General features: G+C 40.5%; 1 protein-coding gene across 1 annotated transcript in view; it reads left to right on the top strand.

Annotated features, from left to right (window-relative positions):
* Positions 1–1,048: 1,048 nt before the first annotated feature.
* The window catches only part of IRAK3 (interleukin 1 receptor associated kinase 3), a 47,425-nt gene continuing 23,114 nt past the window's right edge, over positions 1,049–25,359 (top strand). The window contains exons 1-5 of the mRNA XM_061205657.1: positions 1,049–1,487; positions 15,613–15,795; positions 20,733–20,797; positions 21,422–21,476; positions 22,719–22,870. Coding sequence (XP_061061640.1) covers positions 1,331–1,487; positions 15,613–15,795; positions 20,733–20,797; positions 21,422–21,476; positions 22,719–22,870 — 612 coding nt within the window. The 5' untranslated portion in view covers positions 1,049–1,330. The remainder of the gene's footprint in view (positions 1,488–15,612; positions 15,796–20,732; positions 20,798–21,421; positions 21,477–22,718; positions 22,871–25,359) is intronic.

Raw genomic sequence — 25,359 nt, 5'->3', positions numbered from 1 at the left:
GTTCCAGCAATTCAAGAGCTACTGGATTAGCCTCTGTTACTCAGCTTATTCAGGTAGTCCCTTTGAGGGGTATAGGGCTTCTAAAGCGTGTACAGATTGGCTGTAAAATTTTAGCCATTTGAACATTTAAAACAGGGATACAGAAACTCTTGCCCAAACGATGTTGGTTTTACCAATTTTCAAGTACATTTTGTGGAATACTTTAGCTGAGAACGACCTGGAAATTCAGGTAGCTACGAAATGATGGTGCATCATCACTGTTGATCTCTAGAGGGTGTCATTCCCAAAAAGTCCACATCTGAAAGGTTGCAAATAGGTGTTGATATTTTTCAGCGTATAGCCATCGTCCACTCTTCAGTCCTTCAGGCTGGGATTTTTCTCACCACGTTCGAAGCATGCCCTCTTTTTTGGCAGTGGCATTCGTATCATGCCTGCGGTGGGATATTACAGCATAAACGGTAGAAGATTTCAAAACAATAGCCAATTTTACTTAAACTCCCTGTTGAAAGCAAGAGGAAGATGCTGTGAAGCACTCTGAGGAAGGAAAAAGTGGTCGAAAAATGCTTCATCAGGAAAGCCCATGGACAAGAGAAGGTAGAAAACCAAATAGCAGTTTGGAGAAAGGCCAGTCTCGAGAAGAAAACGACCACACTTTTATTTCACTTCGTTCTCTCTTATGTTTTTCTGTTCTTGGTATCTAGGTTCGTCTTTTTCCAATTATTATTTCAGACATACACATTTACCTGTTTAATTTCGGTAAAAGTTGGGAGGAAAATGTGCCAAACGTTTAGAGTGGTTGTCTTCAGCTGGGGGGGGGAGGGGCTATAAGTGATTATTCTTTCAGTTTTTCTGGGTTTTCCAAGTGCTCCTCAAGAAACAGGACAAAACGAAATAACTTTGTAAAAAGAAGTCATGACAGGTCAACTCATACCCATCCAGGCCAGGTCGAGGGGGTGGCGGACTCTCCATCAGTTCTGAGCTGCTGGTCTTTCTCCACCTCTCACTCTTTGCTTGGTCTCTTCACTCACGTCCCAAAGCCGGAGGAACGAAAGGACTGTTGAAAACCGAAAGCCAACCTGCAGGGGAAAGCCGGGGCCGGGCGAGCCAGCGCCAGGCCGGGCCAGGCGAGCCCAGGGCCCTCTCCGGGGAGCGGCGCTGTGCGTCACGTGGGGCCCGCCCAGGCGCGGCCCGGACTCCGCGCGAGCGGCCGTCTTAGCAGCCGTCGTGGAAGCAGGATTTCCGCGGTTGTGCAACGACATCGCGCTTCCGCGGAGAGGCCTGGGCTCCGCGTTCCTCCCCGGCCTGGCCCCTCGTCTCCGGCAGCCCAGCCATGGCCTGGACGGCGGCGGCGGCGCTGGCGGGGAGCCGCGGGGCTCGCGGCGCGCTCTCGGCGCACACGCTCCTGTTCGACATGCCGCCCGCGCTGCTGGGCGAGCTCTGCGCTGTCCTGGACAGCTGCGACAGCGCGCTCGGCTGGCGCGGCCTCGGTGAGTGCGGCCCGGGCGGCGGGGGCCGTGAGGGGCGGCGGGGCAGCGGCGCGCACGCTCCGTCCGACGTGCGGCCCGCGCGGTCCAGGACTGCGCGGCCTCCGGGGGTCCTTGCAAACCCACGCTTTCTTCGCTCGCACTGGGAGCGACTCCCCAGACCCACCCCCGAGCTCCCCCTTCGTCCCTGAAACTTCGGGTGAGATTTAAGTGAGCGGAGCCTTAGGGAAACCAGCTCCCCGCGTGAAACCATCTAATGTTTCTCCACGATTCCTGCCTTGCTTGGTTCGGAATATTTTCAATAAGAAACGCCTGTGGGATGTCTTCTTGTCCTTTCAAAATGACCCCCAGAATATAATTTTCGTATGAAGACATGTTTATACCTTTAAAATACTTATCCTGTGGTGTTTTCAATGCACTCCCCTTAATTACACTTCAGGTGAAATGCTAAAGTAAAACATTATTTGTAATTAACGTGGCTCCCAGTTTTCTTAATTAAATATATTTTGCTTATTTACCCAATCTGGTGGAATGAAGTTTTAGGCTAGAGAGTGGCTTTTTAATTTAGTCTAGCAAGTTGGCTCCAAGACTTCATTTTATGCAGGCTTTGGAAAGTTGAGCAACAGCCTGTTGGAAGTGTTGAGTGTGATCAGAAATAATTCAGGCAAAAATCTGTAAGTACGTGCGTTCATGGTTAGATTTGATACCCCATGATGTCACAATTAATGTTAGTTGAAAATAAACACAAATATGTCAAAGCAGCTTAGCCTTAATTCCCTGAAATAGCTATTATTCTTACCAAAAATAGCAGAAGACCAAGGAGGAAAAAAGTTTAATTTGTTGTTGATGAACAGTATGGTCACACTTTATGGAATGTGGCATTGGGTTTCTAGTTGTATAAGGATTGTTCATTATAGGCTCTGTAATTTTATATTGTAGCCCTTCAGTAAAAATCAGAAAACTCTGATTTCTGGGAAGCATGGACATTTCTAGTATGTATTTGAGAGATATCCCTCCCACACCAGATCTTTTTGAAATGGATGATGGCATGGCAGTTTTTGCACCTGTTGGTTTCCTAGAGGTACTGAATTTGTAAGTGAAAAATGTTTTTAGTCCAGTCCATGGTTAGTGAATGGACTGAGTAGATATCATAAATGTGTGAAGTAGGTTGGTGTAGACTATGAAAATATAAGAACATATGCCTCATCTAAAACAGTGAGTACTCAGCCCCAGGTCGCTGCTCCTTTTCAGGAAGTTCAGCTCAGTGTTGCTGAATCTTTTCTCTCCCACCCACCTCTCTCCCTCCCTCCCTGCCCCCTCTTACTCAGCATTGAAATTCAGATATTCATTCATTACCTGCGTTGTTTCATAAACCCTTCCAATGCCCCTGTCAGGCAGGCGCTGTTATCATCATCATTGTTTGAAAAGGTGAGGAAACTGTGGTGCACATTGGTTTAGTAACTGGCCCAAGTCAACAGCTGGGAAGTGCAAAGGGAGGACTTGAAGCAGATTATACAGGAAGGATGAAGCATATGAGGACTCTTTGGACTATATTCTAAATTTTTCTGTATATTTAAATCTGTTCTGGGACTTCCCTGGTGGTGCAGTGGATAAGAATCCGCCTGCCAATGCAGGGAACACGGGTTCAAGCCCTGGTCCGGGAAGATCCCACACACCACGGAGCAACTAAGCGCGTGCGCCACAACTACTGAGCCTGCGTTCTAGAGCCCGAGAGCCACAACTACTGAGCCCACGTGCCACAACTACTGAAGCCCGCGCACCTAGAGCCCATGCTCCGCAACAAGAGAAGCCACCGAAATGAGAAGCCTGTGTACCACAACGAAGAGTAGCCCCCTCTCGCCGCAACTAGAGAAAGCCTGCGTGCAGCAATGAAGACCCAATGCAGCCAAAAAAATTAAAAATTAAATCTTAAAAAAAAAACCTGTTCTAAACAATAAAGTCTATTTAAAATTAAAACAAAAAACACAAAAAACGTAGACTCTGGAGTCTGTCTACATTTCCCTCTATGACTTCCTCAGGGTCACAAGTACTGCTGTGTTCTTTCAGCTGCATCTCACAGTCTCCCTGAAGTACAGCCACTTCTGCCATGAAAGAACCATTCAGTGAACCATTTCAAACATGCAGCCCCATTTTCCTAGTAGTGGAAATAAATGAAGACCACCGAAATGAGAACAAGCAAAGGCTATTTATTCAAAGCAAGGGAGTCAGCTCCCATGGCTTGCATTTGACTGAGATGCAAAGGCAAGCAGAGGATTGGAAAAGCTTTATAGCTGAAAAAGAGAAGTCTTCAGGTATACCCTGATTGGAGGCTGTTGGCATGGGGGAAGCTGTATGCAGGCCAACTAGGAGTGGGGAATTCTGTTTAATTAAGGGTACATATTTGGCTTTCTCCAGTTGGCCCTAAATTGGAATTGGGGCAAAAATTAGGAAAGCTATCAGCTATTAATGAAGCCTTGGCCATTTTGGGCCAATTGCTATAAGGGTTATTGTTTGGCTTTCTGGACTAGTTGCTACAGATAGTAGTTTGACTTCCTAGACTGGTTACTCTAGATAGAACATTGGCTTCCTGGGCTGGTTGATGCATGTTGTGGGTTAGAGTTCTGTTTGTATATCTATCTGGCCATTGTTCCTTTGTATATTTGTTCTCTTATAGGGGAAGAATCTTAACTGTTTACTCCTTCATACTCCAGCTATAATTCATTGTATAGGGGGTTTGTGCCCCTGCTGTCTGGACCAGAGCTCTAGAAGGAGACCTGGAACGGACCAGCTGCTTCATGAATTGTTGGCTCAGCAGAAAGGGAAGGCTGGCTCCGTTCCAGGTGGTTGAGGGCAACTGCCTGTGTTAAATAGGCTGAGTTTCCCCATTGGCACAGTGAAAGGAAAAAGGGGGGAAAGAGGTGCAGGGAGGGAAAACTTGACCTTAGAGGGCGGAAGGGGGACTGTTGGAGGACTGAATCAAGAAGACAGTTTCTTTTATGCTCAGGACAGCTGAAAGCCTGAGGATACAGAGGGTCCAAAATTCGATATAGAAAGCAACTGTAATAGTAATGGGCAAGAGAAGAGAAAAGCGGTAGAAGAGATTAACCAAACCAAGTGTTGGTTCTCGAGCTTATCATGATTCTTGATGATGGTGAATATCAAGCTGTGTTTACAAAGGCAGTTCAGACAAAGGCAGATCATAGGGTGACCTATATGGTATAATCAGTGTATACAGGATAAGGTAGACAGCATGTTAACAAACAGGAATCACCTGTGCAGTCTTTAAAAGCTACAAATGCCCAGACCCCACCCCTGGAGCTGTTGATTCAGTAGGTCTGGGTCAAGGGTCCAGCATCTTTCTGTTTCTTGCCAAGCCCCACGGTTGAATCTGACGCACAGCCTGGTTTGGGAGCCATTTCCTTCGGCCAAATTCTCTTCTTTAATAACATCTTATTGTAACAGTTACTTTACTGTAGTCTTTCACTACTCTGCTTAATTCTATCTTTAAACACATTCTACATATTAATCATTAAATCACTTATATTTTATTGCTATTGAAAATGGTGTAAACACAAGATCATGTATTCTCTGGTTGATGTTGATGATTTTATGGCTTTATAAGGAAAGTAGGACCACTGTAGAAAATGCCATTCATCTTACAACTACCTCAAAGACATAAGGTATACGCAGAGCCTCTGGTGACAACTGATTTCATTACATTACCTTGAACTAGTGTTTAAATTGTTTGGAGCAGCTCACACTGTAAAACCTCTCAACACTTACAACGAGAGAGGAACCCTGCTTACAGATACTATGTAATAGGTTGTATTCAATTTTCTTCCTCTCAAAAAAGGAAAGAAAATTATCATAGAAATTACTATTAATCACTTTAAAACAAATTAAATGTAAAATCACATTAAATATGCATTTGAATATTTAGTAAAGATTTAAAACAATAATAATACTAATAATTGCCACCATCTTTTGAGTGCTTACTATTTGCCAGACCCTCTGTGCTAAGCACTTTACATGGATTATCTCATTATTTATCACAAAAACTCTGAGACAGGTACTCTTCCTATTTCCATTTTATAGATAGGAAAACTGACTCTCAGAGAATTTAGGTAACCTACCTCAAATCATAGTCTAGTATGTTGCAGACTAGGATTCTAACCAGATTGTCAGACTCCAGAGTCTATGTTGTTGTCTTTCTTTAATTTTAAATAGACTTTATTGCTTAGAACAGTTTTAAATTGACAGAAAAATTTAGAAGATAGTATCAGTACAAAGAGTCCTCATATATTCTATCCTTCCCATATACTCTGTACCCAGTTTCCCATTATTAACATCTTACATTAGTATGGTACATTTGTTACAATATTGATACATTATTATTAAATACAGTTCATACTTTATTCAGATTTCCTTCATTTTTACCTCAAGTCCCTTTTGTCTTCCAGGATCCCATCTAGGATATCACATTTCACACATTTCATTTAGTTATCATGTATCCTTTGGCTTCTTTTGGCTGTGGTCATTTCTCAGACTTTTCTAGTTTTTGATGACCTTTACAGTTTTGAGGAGTACTGGTCACTACTGATCAGTGCTGATCTACTGTTTTGTAGAATGTCCCTCAATTGAGATTTGTCTGATGTTTTTCTCATGACTAGACTGAGGTTGTGGATTTGGGGAAGGCAGACCACAAGAGGTAGAGTGCCATTTTCGTTACATCCTATCAGGGGAACACACTGTTTACATGACTGATCACTGTTGACGTTAACCATGGCTGGAGTAGTGTCTGTCAGGTTTCCACACTGTAAAAGCAGTCTTCCCCCGCGCCCCCTCCCACCCCTTTCCATATTATGCTCTTTGGAAGGAAGTCACTATGTGTGGCCCACACTTAAGGAATAGAGAGTTATGCCTCCCCTCCCTGAAAGTGGAGTAGAACCCATGTTCTTTTGACCACCGTGTCATTTCTCACATCTTACAATGTTCTATCTAGATCAAACTTCTACTCTTCAGTTACCACCCCTTTTTCTGTTCCGATTTATGGTAAAATTTCTCAAAAGGGCTGTTTACACTCCAGTTCTCCATTCTCCCTTGAACCTGCTCCAATCAGGCCTTCACCTCCCACTGCACTGCTCCATTGAAATTTCTCTTGTCCAGAGTCACCGTGGCTAAATCCAACAGTCAGTTCTCAGTCTTGGCCTTATTTGACACAGCTGATCACTCCTTTCTCCTGAAAGCTTTACTTCACTTCTAGAACATTACACTCTTTATTTTCTTCTGTTCTTACACATTCCTCGTTCTCTCTCTGATCTCTTAGAACGCCCCTGGGATTAGTCCATGAACCTCTTCTCTTCTGTTTATCTACTCTACCCACTATCTTGTCAATGCCATCTATGTGCTAATAACGCCCAGATTTCTTGCCTGGGTGTCTCTCTTGAACATCAGCACCATCTACCTAGTCCACCTATTTGCCTACTTGACAGACATCTCCAGCTTAACAGTCCAGAAGTGCTCCCCTCCCCCAGAGTTTTTCCCCATCTTAGTTAATGGCAACCCCATCCTTCATTTGTTCAGGCCAAAATTATTAGTCTTCTGCGACTTCTTGCTTTCTCTCACAAACCACATCCTGTGTCTCAGCAAATGCTGTTCACTCGGCCTTCAGGATCTATCTAATAATCTGACCACTTCTTATCACTGCCACCACAGCCATCCTTGTCCAAACCACCATCAGATTCCACCTGGTTAATTTCAGCAGTCTTCTAACTGGGCTCCTTGCTACTGCATCTGCCCGCCTCAAGTTTCTTTTCAACCCAGCAGCCAGTGAGCCTGTTTAACATATGAAGCATCTTATACTATTATCCTATTCAGAACCGTCCAGTAGCTTCCCATCTCACGGTAAACACCAAAGCCCTACATTGCTTTTCTCACGTCTTTCTTCTTATTTGTTCAACACCAGATAAATTGGCCTCCGTGGACATTCAAGGAATGTTTTTCCTGTAGGTAACCTTGAGGCTTACTTCTTCACATCCTTCATGATTTTGATTAACTATTACACACCCTGACTGTGCTTTTAAAATTGATACCCCTGTGCTCCCTTATGCTCTTTTACTGCTTTATTTTTCTCTGTATCACTTATCATTCCTCATATACTTTATATATATATACATATACATACGTATATATTTCTTTATTTGTTTATTGTCCATCTAGAAATAAGCTTCATGAGGGCAAGGATTTTTGTTTGCCTTGTTTTCTGCTTATTCCTCTAGGATCTAATATTGTACCTGGTACAGAGAAGGTATGCACTAAATATCTGTTGATTGAATGAATTAATGAATGAACAGATGTCTGTTAAACATCCAAAACCTTTTTGGGCAGAATCTTAGACAAAGTATTATACTAGATACAATGTCATGGCCCCTGCGTGTAAGGATTTTCCAATTTAACATAGGCAACAGAACAGTAGAGATGCTATAAAATTTAACAAGGGAAGGAAGTATGGGAAAATAGTACTGATCATTACCTGAGTGTGGCATTGTACAGCTTCTGAGTTCCAGACTGAAACACTGGTGTTGAGGGTGAACTGTTCTTCACTTGTCTCCCAGAAGTCATTAAAGTTTGATCCTTCCCTGGGTCTGGGATTGAGAGAGCAGGACAGATGGAAAGATCCCTGAAAAATCATGCGCAGGCCTTCCTGTTTATGAAATAGGAGTCCTACTCATGTAGGGGGTAAAAAGTACACATAAGCTTAAGTGTGGACAAGTATTATTTCTTGTAAAATGTATGACCTAGTGGGTGTTAATGCTATGGTCTGTAAGAGGAGTTGAGCTAAATTATGCTTTTGAGTTTTGTTTTACTTTTTTAGGAATTAAAAATATCTTTTCAATCCTAAAGTTTTTTTTTTTTTAATTGCCTAATTTGTGTGCTTTGTGGGGGAAAAAAAAAAAGCCATCTTTTCCTTTTCCCATTTTGTTATCTCAAAACAAACTTTGCAAGAACACAGACAGTTTCCTAGGGGTTTTGGCATGTGGTTATATGCAAATACAAAGATTCCAAATAGGGTATGTTGCGTTATTCTAAAAAACCCCTTCAGAGACATATTTGCATGTGGTGAGTGATTTCTACAGCTGAATTCCCCAGCGTTAGCACTCCTAGATAGTCCTGCCCTCTCAAAACAGAGCCCCGAGGACCTTTGAGCATTGAATGATTGTTAAGCTGTCACTGTTTTCAGATCAGTTTATTTCTGGACTTCTCAGGTCAACTTTTTTGGCTTATATTATGCCAAGATGCCTTTCAAACAAAAAATTTGCCTTCCAAAAAATGATTTTAAACTGTGTTTAAGTACAGCATATTTTTCCTGATTTATCTTTTCATGTAGAAGGCTCTTCACTTTTACAACACAACAGTCATTGGGAAGTTCACTCTTTGCTTAGGACTATTAATAAATAAAGTTCTACATTCTGGAAGGAACAAGTAAGGAAGGACTAGAGAAAACTTTGCATGTTGAAGAATATAACAGGAATTAAGAGTTTGCATTCCTGTCACATTATATTGAAGCTATTGTTTTACAGAATTTGATCTAAATGAATTATACATTTTATGGATGCTAAGAATACTCTTTTAGTGGTGTTTCTATTCCCAATGCATCATCATTGGAGAAAAGCTATTAAGATTGTACTGTGAATCACCAGTTAGGGAAAGAGAAAACATTTCATTTCCAGTCCTGGAAGCAAGCCATGCTTTCAGGATCCCTTTTCACTGAGCTGGGTCAGTTTCAGCACTGTCAACTATGTACTCTTGGAAAAACACCTTTGTCTAAGACTCAGAAACCTTTGCCCCCGGGGTCAGTGTTAGGGAACTGTAAAAACCTCAGCTCCTTTGGCATCTGTTCATTCACCCTCCAGCTAAATCTCAGAGATGTGCTCAAGGGAATCATGGCCTGTTGCACTTTTAAAAAGGAAATTCAGAAATGAAGAAGAAGAAAAATGGGGACTAGAATTATGTGGGAAATCTGACATCCCCTGGAACTTGAAAGGTTAACTCCAGATTTCCTTAATAGTTATAAACTGTTCCTTTCCTACTGTGAGAATTGTGAGCCATGAAATGTTTATACCTTTTTATGTGCAAATACTGTGTATGAGACTCCTGCTGCTATTGCCACCAGATAGATCTTCCAAAAACTAAAGCTTCCATCTTTGCATCACCTCCTCAGAAATCTTAGATTGGTCCCATTTACTTTCAGGGTAAAATTTTAAGTTACACTGACACTCAGGGCCTCTGTCTGTCATTCAGCAGATACGTATTGAACGTCTGCTATGTGCTAAGCGCATTCCTATGCAGGTAACACGGAGACTTCATGGAGCTTGTTCACCTTTTCTTTAACTTGAACCCTCTGCTCTAAGCATAGTGGTCTCCTCTTTGCCCCGTCATGCCCTTTTCTTCATTTCTGGAACAATTCTCCATCTGACAGGCTCTTCCCTCTTCCTTCATCTGACTGAAACCTTGCCCCAGTCCCCTGCTGTTGCAGAGTCAGCAGATGTCCCACCACCTCATGCTCCTTCCCGGGCTGTGGTAGCCCACACGGACATCTTCTTTCTTCACCCCTGTTAAATTATGTGCATGTCTTATCTCACAGAGTCAAAGTGGAAAGGGAACTGTTTTAATAAGGAAAAAAAAAGTCCTGCTGTGTGTTACATAAATTGTTAATTTATATGGTACATTATGCCTCTATAAATGTTAGCCAGTTGATTTACTAACAGACAAAGTAGAAATCTAAACTTTCCCTTTGCTGAAATTTGCTATTTAGCATTCCCTTATTGGAATGTTAATTTGGAGACTGGGAAGTGTTTTAAAGACTGGAGGTGTTTTAAAGTCAGTGCTTATGTAATCAGCAGGCCAGCAAAGGGCAACCAAATTTAGTGTCTGTTTTAGGAGGGACTGTTTGTCACAGGACATTAACTGATGAGAAGTTTGAGATTGCTCAGTGAGGCTGTGACTTGTCTGGAGTTGTACTATAGGTTGGTGACAGATCTGCCACTAAACCCACGTGTTCCTGCATATATCCAGGGGGCCACAGTGATGTCTGGACTGGTGGCTTTTCTCATTAGGAGTCAGCATAGTCTATGGGGCTCAGAGTTCATTCTTTTGTCTTGTTTTCAAATCATAACTTGAGTGATTTTTTTTCTCCCCAGGGTAGTATACCCTATCCAGTTATTCCTTAAGAATTGGCCTCTCTTTAGAAATACTCATAGTTTTAAACTTGGCTCAGGCTCCAGAAACCACCCCTCTAGGAAGCCTTCCATGATGCCCCATCTTTAGTTAGGGACCCTTCTTCGTGCTCCACTCACACGTGCTATGTGCAGTTACTGCGCTGTTGCACACAGTAGATGCTCAACAAATGTTTGAATTACACTGATTTACAGTATTTCTTCTAAGAGCTTTTAGAAAGAGTTAAAGTGTTCATAAAAACGTGCCTCAACCAAATAGGCAGATGACATCATCCAAAAATACTTTAAAATAGAGTTAACGTGTCTTGCCAACTATTTTTTTTTTTTTTAATTTATTTTTGGCTGAGTTGGGTCTTTGTTGCTGCGTGTGGGCTTCCTCTAGTTGTGGCCAGCAGGGGCTACTCTTCCCTGCGGTGCGCGGGCTTCTCATTGCGGTGGCTTCTCTTGTTGCGGAGCACGGGCTCTAGACGTGCGGGCGTCAGTAGTTGAGGCTCATGGGCTCTAGAGCGCAGGCTCAGTAGTTGTGGCGCACGGGCTTAGCTGCTTCGCGGCACGTGGTATCTTCCCGGACCAGGGCACGAACCTGTGTCCCCTGCACTGGCAGGCGGATTCTTAACAGCTGCGCCACCAGGGAAGCCCCGCCAACTATTTTTGCTTTGAAGGTTCCCTTCTATTTTTTTTTAGTGCTACTCTATCTAAAACATATTGGCATTTGGATAGTCCTTGCCTCTTCATGAGACATCATCTCTCCAAAGAGATGTAAAAGGAAGATATTCTTGCCAGAACTTAAAATATGGAAGACGGTCAAAAACATTCCAACTTAATGAATGATATCACATATTTTATAGTAACTGTTTTCCCCCTACAGCCTAAGCAGGCATTCAGATTGAATGTTTCAACTTTATCTTCCCTTGTTTGACATGTACTTACCAGAGCAGCCACTTCCTTTCACTCTTTTCGGGTATAAGATGTGACTGAAATAACAAAACACTCGGACTTCCCTGGTGGCGCAGTGGTTAAGAATCCACCTGCCAATGCAGGGGACATGGGTTCAAGCCCTGGTCCAGGAAGATCCCACATGCCGCGGAGCAACTAAGCCCGTGTGCCACAACTACTGAGCCTGCACTCTAGAGCCCGCGAGCCACAACTACTGAGCCCACGTGCCACAGCCGCTGAAGCCTGCGCTCTAGAGCCTGTGCTCCCTAACAAGAGAAGCCACCGCAGTAAGAATCCCGCACACCGCAGCGAAGAGTAGCCCCGGCTCACGCCGCAACTAGAGAAAGCCCGCGCGCAGCAATGAAGACCCAACACAGCCAAAAGTAAATAAATTAATTAATTTAAAAAAATAAAACATTCAAGATAAAAAACTTTGTATGTATTAGTTAGGTTAGACTAAGTTATACTGCAGTAAAAAGCAAAAAAAAAAAAAAAAAACAAATAAAACCCCACCACCTAAATCTCAGTGGTTAGCATAACAGAAGCTTACTTTTGGCTCATGGGAAGAGCACTGAGAATCCAGGGCAGCTGATCTCCATGTGGTGGTCCAGCATCTTGGGGCACCCCCATCTTGACATGTGCTTCTACCATTGCTGTGACAGGGATGGGAGCCTGGTGAACTGCACCCTGGCTCTTCAGTGTTTCTGGCTGGAAGAGACACATAGGCATGACCAACCTAGAGCAAGAAAATATCATCCTCTCTGATGGGGTAGAGGACTAGAAATACTGGTGGGCACTAACAATGTCTACCAAGTCCATTTTTTTGCTCTGAAATAGGGGCAATAATGGTAGCATATTGTGATCTCTTTCAACTTTTAGGATTTACTTACAGTCTCAGCAGGAACACAAAACTGAAGGAAATTGAATAATCCAGCAAACCCTTGTAGGACTAAAAATATGGGGGCAAGGGATGCCATAGTAAACAGAAGACATTTGCCTCTCTGATGTCTTAGTTCAAAGACTGTAACTGGTGTAGTAGTTCCTTAAGAAATTTTTAAAACCTGTGGAGTCTGAAACAGACTGAACAAAAGATAGTTCCCTAGGGCTTATTGCTCTTCTCAGAGCTGAGAACCTGTTCGTCTTATAAAAGGACATCAGCCTTTGGAGAACATCATTGTTGGAGAAGTGAGCCCTTCCGTGAGGTTACCTTGATTCCTCTTGGAGGGCAGCTTCCGTATTTGTGTGTGGCGGAGGGAGAGGGGCCGATTCCCACAGCCAGTGACAGTGATGTGTTGCAGGCCCCCACAACCACTCTCAGGTGACAGTTGGATTTTATCTATAGATCTGTATCTGGCTGCCTGAATTTTTAAGATTCTGGAGGATAAAGGTATGAGGGGATGCTGTCATCACCATCACCAGCCCTAAAACACATTGCTAATTTCAGTACTCAGGATGGCTGGACTAATCCAGGAGTACTGTCCCAGGGACAAGAAAGCTATTCTTTCCATCTGTCCTTTGCTTGCTTTCTTCCTCCTTTGCCTTAAAATACACTTTAAAATTTGGGAGTTATGCAGAAAGGCCGTGTAATTTTTTACCTGAAGAATCCTATTATCTCAGAGTGCCATAAAAAGTCATATACTAAATCAACTATACTCCAATAAAAATTGTTTAAAAAGTCATATACTTTCAGTACAGCTTTAAGGTATTTATACAGGACCCTAAATAAGTCATATACACTGTTTTCGAGTAATTAAAATCCTGTTATCCCAGTAGAACATTTCCCTGACCCTACCCAGATAATAATTGAATTGCTCAAAAATATTCAGCAAAGATAGTCTAGAACAAAAAAAAATTTTTTTAACATCTTTATTGGAGTATAATTGCTTTACAATGGTGTGTTAGTTTCTGCTTTATAACAAAGTGAATCAGTTATACATATACATATGTCCCCATATCTCTTCCCCCTTGCATCTCCCTCCCTCCCACCCTCCCTATCCCACCCCTCTAGGTGGTCACAAAGCACCATGCTGACCTCCCTGTGCTATGCGGCTGCTTCCCACTAGCTATCTATTTTACGTAGAACAAAAATTTTAAACAGCATTTCATAAAAGCTTCAATAAATGAACCTAACTATATTATCAATGAGTAACCACACTGAAGAGAATGAGAAAGAAAAGAACTAAACTAAGTAACCTTGGAAAACAGGCTCTTCCCAGAATACCCTTAGGCTGAGGACAAAAACAAGTGTGCACAAATGCTGTAATTTGATTAGTTAATGTGTTCCTCACAGGGCTATGGGTTAGCCATTCTGAAAGTACTTTATGTACGTAGTAGAACTGAACAAACAAGCAAATATATTGTGGATAATGAGAGCAGAGTTTCTCACTGTGTGAGAATGAAGTTATATAAGTGAGAAAGGTCTAAAATGTGCCATATGGTATTGACTTGGATCAGAGGTATCAGTTAAAAATCATGGTTTTTAATGTGTGTACGGACAGAAATACGGATGCATGGGTGAGAGCACATACATATATCTCCCACCTCTGTCTGCTTGAAGGACCTGGCAGCAGTGAGCGCATATAGCATCTAAGTTCTTGCTTTTTTTTTTTTTTTTTTAAAGAGATCTTTCTTTTTTTTTTTTTAATTCTTTATTTTTTATTTATTTATTTTTGGCTGTGTTGGGTCTTCGTTTCTGTGCGAGGGCTTTCTCCAGTTGCGGCGAGCAGGGGCCGCTCTTCATCGCGGTGCGCGGGCCTCTCACTATCGCGGCCTTTCTTGTTGCGGAGCACAGGCTCCAGACGCGCAGGCTCAGTAGTTGTGGCTCACGGGCCTAGTTGCTCCGCGGCATGTGGGATCTTCCCAGACCAGGGCTCGAACCCGTGTCCCCTGCATTGGCAGGCAGATTCTCAACCACTGCGCCACCAGGGAAGGCCCTAAGTTCTTGCTTTTTAAACACTATTATCCAATAAAAGGAATCAGGACTCCTTGGAAAAGGAATTATATCAAGGGCTGAGGCAGGGGAAATACAAAATGAGCCTAGAGCATCTTGTATAGCCAGAAAAATAAGAAAGTGTTCCCAAAATGATAGGGCTTGTCAAAAGAATACAGGAGCAGCCTGAATGGACAAAGCTGGAGCAATTTTAGCAACAAAATAAATAATGATAGTATTGGATTTTAACCTGTAGAGTAAAATAAATATCCATGAGTCCACACTGATATAAATAAATTAATTGCCTAAATAAATGGGCAAGAAGAGATAATACTTTCTTACAGAAGAATTGCAGTTAATGAACATAGAAGGAAAAAGGAAAAATTGAAAAATACCATTAAGCAAACCCCACAGTAATAATTATGATAAACAAGAACCATAGATAGATGCAAATATTTTTAGGCGAAATCTGAGAAGCAGGATGTTTCCATAGTCTCAGAGTATCTCCCCCAACATAGTTATTAGTTAAAAATAATAATAATTTTATAGTGGAGAAACCTGCAGACATCACCTTAACCAAGGGATTAAGGTTAACATCACCAGTGATAAGACATGGACATCATGAACCTCTTGATATTATGCACCGAGAAGGATACAACAGCATTTCACTGTCCTTAAAGATAAGGAAAAACTGAGGAACATCAGATTAGTGGAGATTAAGGAGAAGGAACAAGTAATTGCAATGTGAGAAATTGGATAGGCTCTTAGAACAGAAAAAAGACATCAGTAGAAAAACAGGTGAAATTAGAATAAGGTCTTCAGTTTAGTAATCTCTGGGTCTGATCTTTGTACCCTGGTTACATAAGATGTTAACATTAGGGGAAGTTGGGTGAGAAATACATGCTAAAATTAGTTCAAAATAAAAATATAAATAAAATGCAACAGAACATATAAGGTATACACAAAAAAACAGGGATTCCAATAAAAGTAAACTATTCTTTGGTTCTTCCTATTGTAATTGCTACAGCGGAGCGACTTTCAAGCAGCTGGCTGGATGTTCGTCACATTGAAAAATATGTAGACCAGGGTAAAAGTGGAACAAGAGAATTACTTTGGTCCTGGGCACAGAAAAACAAGACTATCGGTGACCTTTTACAGATTCTCCAGGAGATGGGGCATCATCGAGCTATCCATTTAATTGCAACTTATGGTAAGCATTGATTCTAACGATGTGGCTCTTACTCAATTTTATATGAATTGTAACTTGTAAATATTGTATTTTATCTAAGACATTGACTGGTCATGCTGTATGTCAGTGATTCCTTACCTGTGACTTTTATCTGAAGCGGGGTTTGCAGCTTCACATTTTTGTGTCTGACACTTTCTTTTCTTATTGCCTAACTTATACAACACATTCCCTTCTACCACTTTATAGTTTGGTTTTTAAAAAATATTTATTTACAAGCTACACTTCTTAAAATGTTTCATTCTGACTTAGTTAAGAGAATCAGCTCTCTGTCCAAAACTCTGAATCTCTGAGTCATAAACATGACCAGAACCACAATATGAGTAAAATACAAATAATGCTATAATTTGTTCTACCATATGATTAGAAGTTAAAAATAATTGGGTTTCCCCCCTGTATTTTAGTGCAGATGATACCTCCAAAATAACCCTGGGATTTCTCTATTATCTTCACTGCTGTTTTCATGCCGTGGCTTTCTAACTTCTAACCTGTTTACTGTCCATTTCACAGTGGCTTGAGTCTTTCCTCTCTTTGTCTTCTCTTTCTGATGCTGTGTCATGCATTACATTTATAGTAACCTGATAAGTAAAGCTCATGAAGTTTTCTCTGTTCATTCTTTGTCAATAAAATAATCTCCCAGTGTCACCTGTTCTGTTTATTCCACTTTAGATTCATTGGCTTCAACAAGAATGATCTTGAGTGATCTTGGGTCTTATGTTATAGATTCAGGGCTCTTAGGTTGGAAACTCCTTTAAATCAGCAGCCTTATTCTTTGGCTTTTTCATCCAGGCATATTTTTAGTTCTGTGTATTTGCACACATGCTCTTTGATAATATATTTTGTCCACTCAAGCCACTGCCTCATGACCTAAAGAAGCTTTGCACACACAAGAAGAAATCCCAAGAGGTTTGTACCAGAAAACTGTAGCTTCAGAATGACTTTTATTTTATAGGTTTTTCACATTAAGAAGGTATTAGACAGTTCCCAATAGGCTTCCACCATGATATTATCTGTATAACTTGGCTAATCCCTTTATTCTGTTGCACACTGTTTCTTCACTTAGGATTTTTTTTCTTAACGTTTATTTATTTATTTATTTTGGCCACGCCGGGTCTTAGTTGTAGCACGCAGGTTCTTCACTGCAGCATGTGGCTCTTTAGTTGTGGCATGTGGACTTCTTAGTTGCAGCATTCGGACTCTTAGTTGCAGCATGTATGCAGGATCTAGTTCCCCAACCAGGGATTGAACCCCAGCCCCCTGCGTTGGGAGTGCAGATTCTTACTCACTGGACCACCAGGGAAGTCCCTTCACTTAGTTTTATACAGCAGAATGCTTCACTCTGAAGCTGACTGATCAGGTAAAATGCAGTGAGTCTCTGGGAGCTGTAAATGTAATGCCTTTTCATTATCTGAGCCTTTTCCAGCCACTGAAACCACCCACGTGACTTGTTCACAGTATAAACTCACACCAATTTGATAGGACACGGGTATATTTTATACTTCAGTGCTCTGGAATAGATTTCAGGGTGTCTTTTCACACTCTATGTTGTTTATTTATGCAGCGGGGAATTATATGGACAAAAATTCCACATCCTTGGTTGACTCCTAGTCTGTTGCACATGGAAAATTAATTTATTTTTTACAATGTGGGATTAGTTGATTTGTGGAAAGGCAATTATTTACTGCCCTAATACCACGAGATAGATACATCTGAGATGAAAAGGAGGATAGTGCTTTGTTCTGAATCCTTTACTAAGAAAAATAGCATTATTTATTTGCAGCTTATTGAATTAATGCTTTGAATTATGATCTTAAAAACATTAATTGTATAGCTTGTTGAAAGCAGCCACATGATGATTCATTGGAAACATTTAAATGTAACCTGCTGCACAGGTGTTTCCTATGACAGCAACTCACTGAAGTCAGGAGTTGGAGCTCCTAATTGAAATGCATAAAGATTTAGTCTTTCTTTGTTGCTACCATGAACAGAGTTATCACTTATCTAAATAATCTACTTTTGCCTAGCTTTCCTTAAAACTGTTCCATTTGGTGGGATGGTTTCACCTTAGTCAAGCCATTTTGAATCTTCCATTTTATATGACAGTGAAGTATCGTCTTTTTATGTGCAGCAAAAGGACAATGGCTTTTAGTGCCCTTGCAGTCCCCAAACTTCAAATTTTGTTCTACACAACAATACCTTATTCAGGATGTTTGTTATTTCTTGCCTAATTGCCCTCGCTGGAACCTCTAGTATAATGTTGAATAGAAGTGGCAAGACCAAGACATTCTTTTCTTGTTCCTGATCTAAGGGGAAAACATTCAGTCTTTCACCATTATGTATGATGTTCACTGTAAGTTTTTCACAGATGCCCTTTAACAAATTAAGGAAATTTTTTTCTCTCCCTAGAGCTTCATCATGATAGATTATTAGATTTTATGAGTTTTGTTCATTTCATTAATGTGGTATATTTTCAGATATTAAGCTAACCTTGGATTCCTGGGATGAATCCCACTTGGTCATGGTATCTCATCTTTCTTATATGTTTCTGGATTTAGTATTTTGGTGAGGATTTTTGCATCTACATTCATAAGGGATATAGGCCTGTAGTTTTCTTGTGCTGTTTTGTGTGGCATTGATATTAGGATAATATTGGCCTCAAAGAAAGATTTGGGAGTTGCTTCCTCCTCTTCTATTTTGGAAGAATGTGTGAAGAACTGGTCTTAAATCTTCTTTAAATGTTTGATAAAATTTACCTGTGAAGCCATTTGGGCCTGGGCTTTTCTTTATGGGAAGTCTTAAAATATTAATTAAATCTCTTCCCTTGTTACAGACCCATTCAGATTGTTTATTTCTTCTTGAATTAGTTTTGGTAGTTTGTGTCTTTCTAGGAATCTGTCCATAACATTTATCTAGTTTTTTGACAAATAGTTGTTCACAGTATTCCCTTATAATTCTTTTTATTTCTGTAAGGTCAGTAGTTATGTCTTTTGTTCTTAATTTTAGTAATTTGAGTCTTCTTTCTTTCTTGGTTAGTCTAACTAAAAGATTGTCAACTTTGTTTATATTTTCAAAGAACCAGCTTCAGTTTCATTGATTTTTCTCTTCTGTTTTTCTATTCTCTTCTTCTGTTTCATTTATTTCCACTCCAGTCTTAATTCTTCCTTCCTTCTGCTTCCTGTGGTTTAGTTGTTTCTTCTGTTTTTGTTCCTCAAGGCAAAAGTTTAGGCTATTTATTTGATATTTTTCTTCTTTTTAAAGGTGGGCATTAACAGCAATAAATTTCCCTTTAAGTGCTGCTTTTGCTGCATGCCATATGTTTTGGCATGTTGTGTTTTTGTTTTCATTCATCACAAAGTATTTTCTAATTTCCCTTGTGATTTCTTCTTTGACTCGTTGGTTATTTACAAGTTTGGTGTTTAATTTTCATGTATTTGTCAATTTCCAAAAAAAAAATTTCCTTTTGTTATTGATTTCTACTTTATTTTTTTTTGCATTTTTTAAAAAATGTATTTATTTTTATTTATTTTTTGGCTGCATTGGGTCTTCGTTGCTGCATGCGGGCTTTCTGTAGTTGCAGCGAGTGGGGGCTTCTCTTCATTGCGGAGCATGGGCTCTAGGTGCGCGAGCTTAGTAGTTGTGGCACGCAGGCTCAGTAGTTGTGGCACGTGGGCTCAGTAGTTGTGGCACGCGGGCTCAGTAGTTGTGGTGCACGGGCTTCGTTGCTCCGTGGCATGTGGGATCCTCCCAGACCAGGGCTCGAACCCATGTCACCTGCATTAGCAGGCGGATTCTTAACCACTGCACCATCAGGGAAGCCCTTGATTTCTACTTTAATTCCATGTAGTCAGAGAATATGCTTTGTATGATTTCATCCTTCCAAATTTATTGAGGCTCATTTTATTGCCTAACATGTGATCTGTTCTGGAGAATGTTCAATGTACACTTGCAAAGTATGAGTATATTCTTCTGTTTTGGATGGAATGTTCTATAGATGTCTGTTCGGTCTAATTGATTTATAGTTTTGTTCAAGGAGGCTTATTATTAATTGATTGTATTTTGTTGCTAGTCTTCTAAGCAAAATAATCTAGGAAACATTAGAATACAATCTAAGAAAAACTAGAAGATGAAATAAAACTCTTCTGAAGTCTGAATCAAAATGTCAGAAGTAACAGCAAAATACTGCAGTTTTAATTTTTTGTAGGAAGCTACATAGACTTCCTTAGTTCAGACAGAACCATAACAGACAGAAGTAATAGTCTTCAATTGGGCAGCATTTGTGGGCATTTGTGATTGATTGCATGCGTGCACACACACACACACACACACACACACTCTCACACTCACCCCTCTAATACCTTGTGGCACAAGATGGGATAAAAAGTGAACTAACCGAGAGAGATATAATCCCATAATGGTAAAAATTTTAAATACATGTACAAAAAACTGATAACAACATTGCTTTTTTCCTGTCAATTCTCTCCTTCATACTTTAATATTTTTAATGATGTCTAACAATAATTAAAGATAGGTGCTCATGGACTTCCCTGGTGGTCCAGTGGTTGAGACTCCGAGCTTCCACTGCAGGGGGCACGGGTTTGATCCCTGGTCAGGCAACTAAGATCCCGCGTGCCGCGCCTCACGGCCAAAAATTAAAAAAACAAAAATACAAACAAACAAGAAAAAAAGATAGGTGCTCATGTTTTAAGTGAACAAAGGTATGTTTGTATCATTAGAAAGCTCTTTCACATATGGAAATTTGTAACCATTCAATGGGAATGAAACTGAGCTTTAGAAATGAACCTTACTAGCAAGGTATTTATTTTCACAGTGTAAGAAAGAAAAAAAAAGTTTGTTAAGGACATAACATTTTTTGTATCTAGCTTCCCTTATTTCTCTTTCAGGAGCAGCCTTGAATCCTTCAGAGCAGAGTCATCAGGAAAAAGGATTTCCAATCATGTTATCCAAGGTAGAGTGTGTGTGCATGGAGAATGACCCTTGAACCCTGTTGCATATATAATTGAGCGTAAGGAATGAAGTTATCAGGCAGAAAAATGCTGTATTTGCAGGTACTTTTTTAAAGTCAGGAGAGCTTTAGCTCTCATTCTTGTTCATTTATTTGGGGATTCAGGAAATTGGAGATTTGTAAATGTTTGAAGAGTTAAGAGCTTTGTCCTCTCAGTGATCTGTCAGAGATGAGTCTTAGAACTTTTAAGAGTACTGTAAGTTACACATTTGTCTTAACTCAGCTTTTAGTTTTCCTGTTCTAGTGTTTTGCATGTTACTGTTAGTTTTTATTAAAGCAAATTAGCGGTGATCATTTTTACAGCAATAGAAGTCATTTAAAATTGACTACAACTATGACTTTGATACTTGAGTTTTTACCATTGGTATGGAAGCCTTAAATATATATAGCAGTGACTACTATTGAATAAAATAAAATAACTTTGCATTCCACTAGCTTTCTTCTAAATTAGATTCCACCCTGTTGCACTGTACAGTCCCAGGGGGAGCTTTGGATTTCTGTTGAGGTTCTGTTCTTTCTGGACTTTATGAAATTGAATTATACTTTAATATGTATTTCTTCTCTTAGGAAACAGCTAGTGTCACGGTGGATAATGTTCTTATTCCTGAACATAATGAAAAAGGTAAGAAAAACAAAACAACTTTTCTTTAAATCATGTTTTCCTCTAAGTGAATTCATGAATTCTTTTAAGTGAAATTTAGAAAGATCCAATAAACATAATAACTATTCATTAATATGTAGATTCAGGATAAATTTTTCATAGATATCAAAATATTCTCAATTTTGACTAACACATAGTTCTGATGGGTGATATATTATTATATTAAAAATTCATTGGCCAGTAAAGAGCATAATTGTGGTCTCAGGAGAATTTCATGATATTTGTATTTTTATGTGTCATAGGAAGACATTTAAAAATTATGTTGGGTTTTACACAGTTTTAGAAATTTTCATAGCACTTACAGAGAAATCTTTAGAGGTGATTGTAGAGCAGTGCTGAAGGTCACTATGAAAATCAGTTATTTTCCACACCAACTTTCCTACTTTATCATCAGGGAGAATAATTTACTTCTATCTGGGAATCATTCTGATAAACTTTAGTGGCTATTTAAGGCTGCCTTGCCTAATCTTTGCCACTAGATCCGATGCTTCTTTGGTTCAAAAAAAGAATTAGAATAGTTAGATAAGGTTGTGGTCCTTTAATGTTTAGCAAAAAAGGTTTAAATCAAACAGACTAAGTGTGTAAATATAGCCAAAATTGGTCTCTGAAGGATTTAGCCAGGCTTTTCCCTTTGAATTTGTATTTGATTACCTTTGAAATGTTTCCTCCGAATCTCTGCTTTAGATGATTTTTTTAAAAAAGCTGAAGCATCTTCCTAATTTACTCTGAGCAAGTTAGTTAGCCATTTAGAGGATTTGGCTTATGAAAAACGTTTCTACCAGTCGTGCTTAGAGAATATTATTTAGTCATATCAAAATTTCCACTTCTATACTTTTTTTTTTACTGGTTTTAGGTTCATAGTGGGTCAACAGCAATCTGTTGATCTAATGACAGGGAAACCGTCTTGGAAAAGTTTCCCCAACTAAGTTGTCTGGCTGATCTCTTTGGAAAGGTGATAGAATCACAGTGCTTTTGTTTGAATATCTAAAAAGCCATTTGCTCTGTGGGATGGTGGGAGCCAGGCCCAAGTAAATGTACAGAGAGCACATGGTGGGCTTCAGTTTTTGGTCCTGGGCCTTTCTCTGTTGACTTTTCACTGGGCTCTGATTTGTCTCTAATAGGGAAGTCTTGGTTCTTTATAATGATGGTTGATTCTTAAAAAGAGAAAAAGTAACTTATCTTCTCCCTACTTTCCTTCCTAAGGAATATTGTTTAAATCCTCCATCAGCTTTCACAACATCATAGAAGGAACCAAAAATTTCCACAAAAACTTTTTAATCGGAGAAGGGGAAATTTTTGAGGTATACAGAGTGGAAATCCAAAACCGAACATATGCCATTAAATTATTTAAACAGGTATGGAAAGAATTACTATCACAGGATATTCCTTCCATTTATTGGCTCGTATTTCACATTAAAATGTGTCATTTTTCATCAACATTGAAAGGAGGTGTACTTGAAAATAAAATTTCATAAATGGAAATAAGATATATGACCTCTGGTGACTGGAGAAATGACTGAGAAATGAATGCCTGTCTTGCAGGAATGTGGAAGTTAAATCCTTCCCCTCCCCAGATGTGTGGCCTGAGAAAGACTTTTCTGAAAAGCGTTGTTAGGACCATTGGGACTTTGCTTAAGATGGTCGGATTGTGCTGGTCTGCTCCAGTTTTCCTGGCTTTCTAGAATGGGCAGCGCCCTCTCCAGGCAGCTTCACAGGCTAAGCCACAGACTGATATTCGGTGCTACTTTATAAATCGTCTTCAATCACAGTTCAGGAGAGGGGGAAAGAGGAGGCTTTGGTAGGAGCAGCACGGCAATGATCAGAGCAGGTTAGAATACAGCTGAGTACAGCCAGGGAAGCAGAAAGGCTATTGGGGGTCCGACTCAGGAGTCAGGAGGAGATAGGTCTGCACACGCATACCCAAAGAGCTGTTCTTCGTTGTTGGTCAACAGCCAATAAACATTTACTAAACTTCTTTTATGGGCTGCGTGTTGGGTGGAGATGAATAAAGCATAGTTACATTCTCCAAGAGTTCCCAGTCTTATGGGGAAAACAGGTAAAGAAAAGATTAAATTGCAGTGGGATAAGTACTTTAGCAGAGATTTGCCCCAAAGGTCATGGGAGCACATAGAAGATAGGCAGAGGAGGGGCTGGCACAAGAGTAACCATGCAATTAACATTTCCTCAGTAAACAAATGGAAAAGTGGTTGAAAGGAAGTGACCTTTCAACTGGATTTTGAAGGATAAGGAGAATTTTGCCAGGCAGCGAGGGAAGTACTTTCTAGATGGAAGAGATAGCAGGTGCCCAGGCCTAGAGGCACATGCATGAAAGCCTGTGTCTTACTCACGAAGACCAGCTCGTTTGGTGGAGTAGAGTTTAGTGTGAGAGGGTGGGAACGCAGTGGCATCAGATGATACTGGAAAGATAGGTGAAGTCCATGGATGGTTTCTAAGTAGGAGAGTGAAAGGACGAGATTTGTGTTTTGAAGTTATCACTTTGATTACCGGTCAGATGATGGGCTGGAAGTTGGCAGGGGCACTGGAGGAAAGATGGCAGGAATTAGACTAGAGGTAGAAAGACCTGGCAGAGGGATATTTCAGATGTGTAAACTGAAGTGGATAGGGCTGAAACCTGTATTCTCCCGTTTAATATTAGAATCACCCAGGAAGCGTTTTAGAAACTGAGCTCTGCAGCATCTGGTTGGGTCAGAGTAGTGGTGGTGGTAGGCGTCCCCAGGTGGTTCAGATGTGTGACCAGTGTTGGTAACCGCTCTAAGCCAGGGCAGAGGCAGTGGGGATGGCAAGGGAGGGTACTGTGTCTGAAAGATGAGGTGAAATGGAGCAAATCTGGTGATCTGTTAAACAGGGCTGGGGAAATAGGGGAGAAGGAGGGATCTGAGGTGGTTCCAGTTTTGCAGCTTAGATTACAGGGCCTTTTTAAAAAAATTATTAACCCAATTTGTCCATTTCCTCAAATTGCATTTGCCCCACTAATTCTGTATAGACATCTCAAGATTCCTGAGAAGATGAATGTCTAATGAAGAAATGAAACAATCTATTGTTATAACCATTCAACAAAAAGAATGTGGTTACTCTAGAGGTGTCCTAACTGAAGCCTGCTTCTTAGGGCCAGTGTGTCCCTGGCCCTATTTGTACTTTCTCTTCTGGTTGAGCCCCAGGGCCACCTCCCCAAAGACTCCATGCGTCTACTTTCCTCTTCTCTCTGCAGCTGCCACCAACTCACACTCCCTCTTGGGAGTGTTCTTTCCAGGGGTCTGGCTTCAGAACGGGATGTCTTTGCCCTTTCTGTCCCGAAGACGGTGATCATTTCCTTGATTGCTTCCAACCCCTCCAGGATGGTTTTGGTGACCCTCCTCTGTATAGTCGTAGCAAAATACCACTGTCTCATAGTATTGATTTCTTCACCTGCCTCTCCCAGTGGACTGGATGGTTTTCTTTAAGGAGCTTTTATTTATCTTTGTATCCCAGTGCCTTATTACAGGGCCTGGCCTATAGTAGTTGCTCAATAAATGTTTGTTGGGTGAATTGAATGAAGCACATATGCTGTCTTCATGAATTTAGTTGCTATTCAGTATTAGTAAAAAGACAGGAGGTAACAAAGTTACCCAAGACCTAGAGATTGTACAAAGTCCTACACACACATACACATACACATCAGGAAAAATGAGATAATTTAATGAAGCCTTAGCCACAGAGCATTTTTTACAAGAAATGTAGTTTTGTAACATTGAGACCTCAATTTCAGTAACCTTTCTTAGAGGGACTGAGGCTGGGAACTGTACTTAGGTGTGTTAGATTAGTGCATCCAGCTCACCTGGGGATC

This window comes from Eubalaena glacialis, chromosome 11 (genome assembly GCF_028564815.1).
Source record: "Eubalaena glacialis isolate mEubGla1 chromosome 11, mEubGla1.1.hap2.+ XY, whole genome shotgun sequence".
Classification (NCBI taxonomy): Eukaryota; Metazoa; Chordata; class Mammalia; order Artiodactyla; family Balaenidae; genus Eubalaena; species Eubalaena glacialis.
Note: the sequence above shows the minus strand (reverse complement) of the source record. Positions and strands in the feature narration are given on the sequence as shown.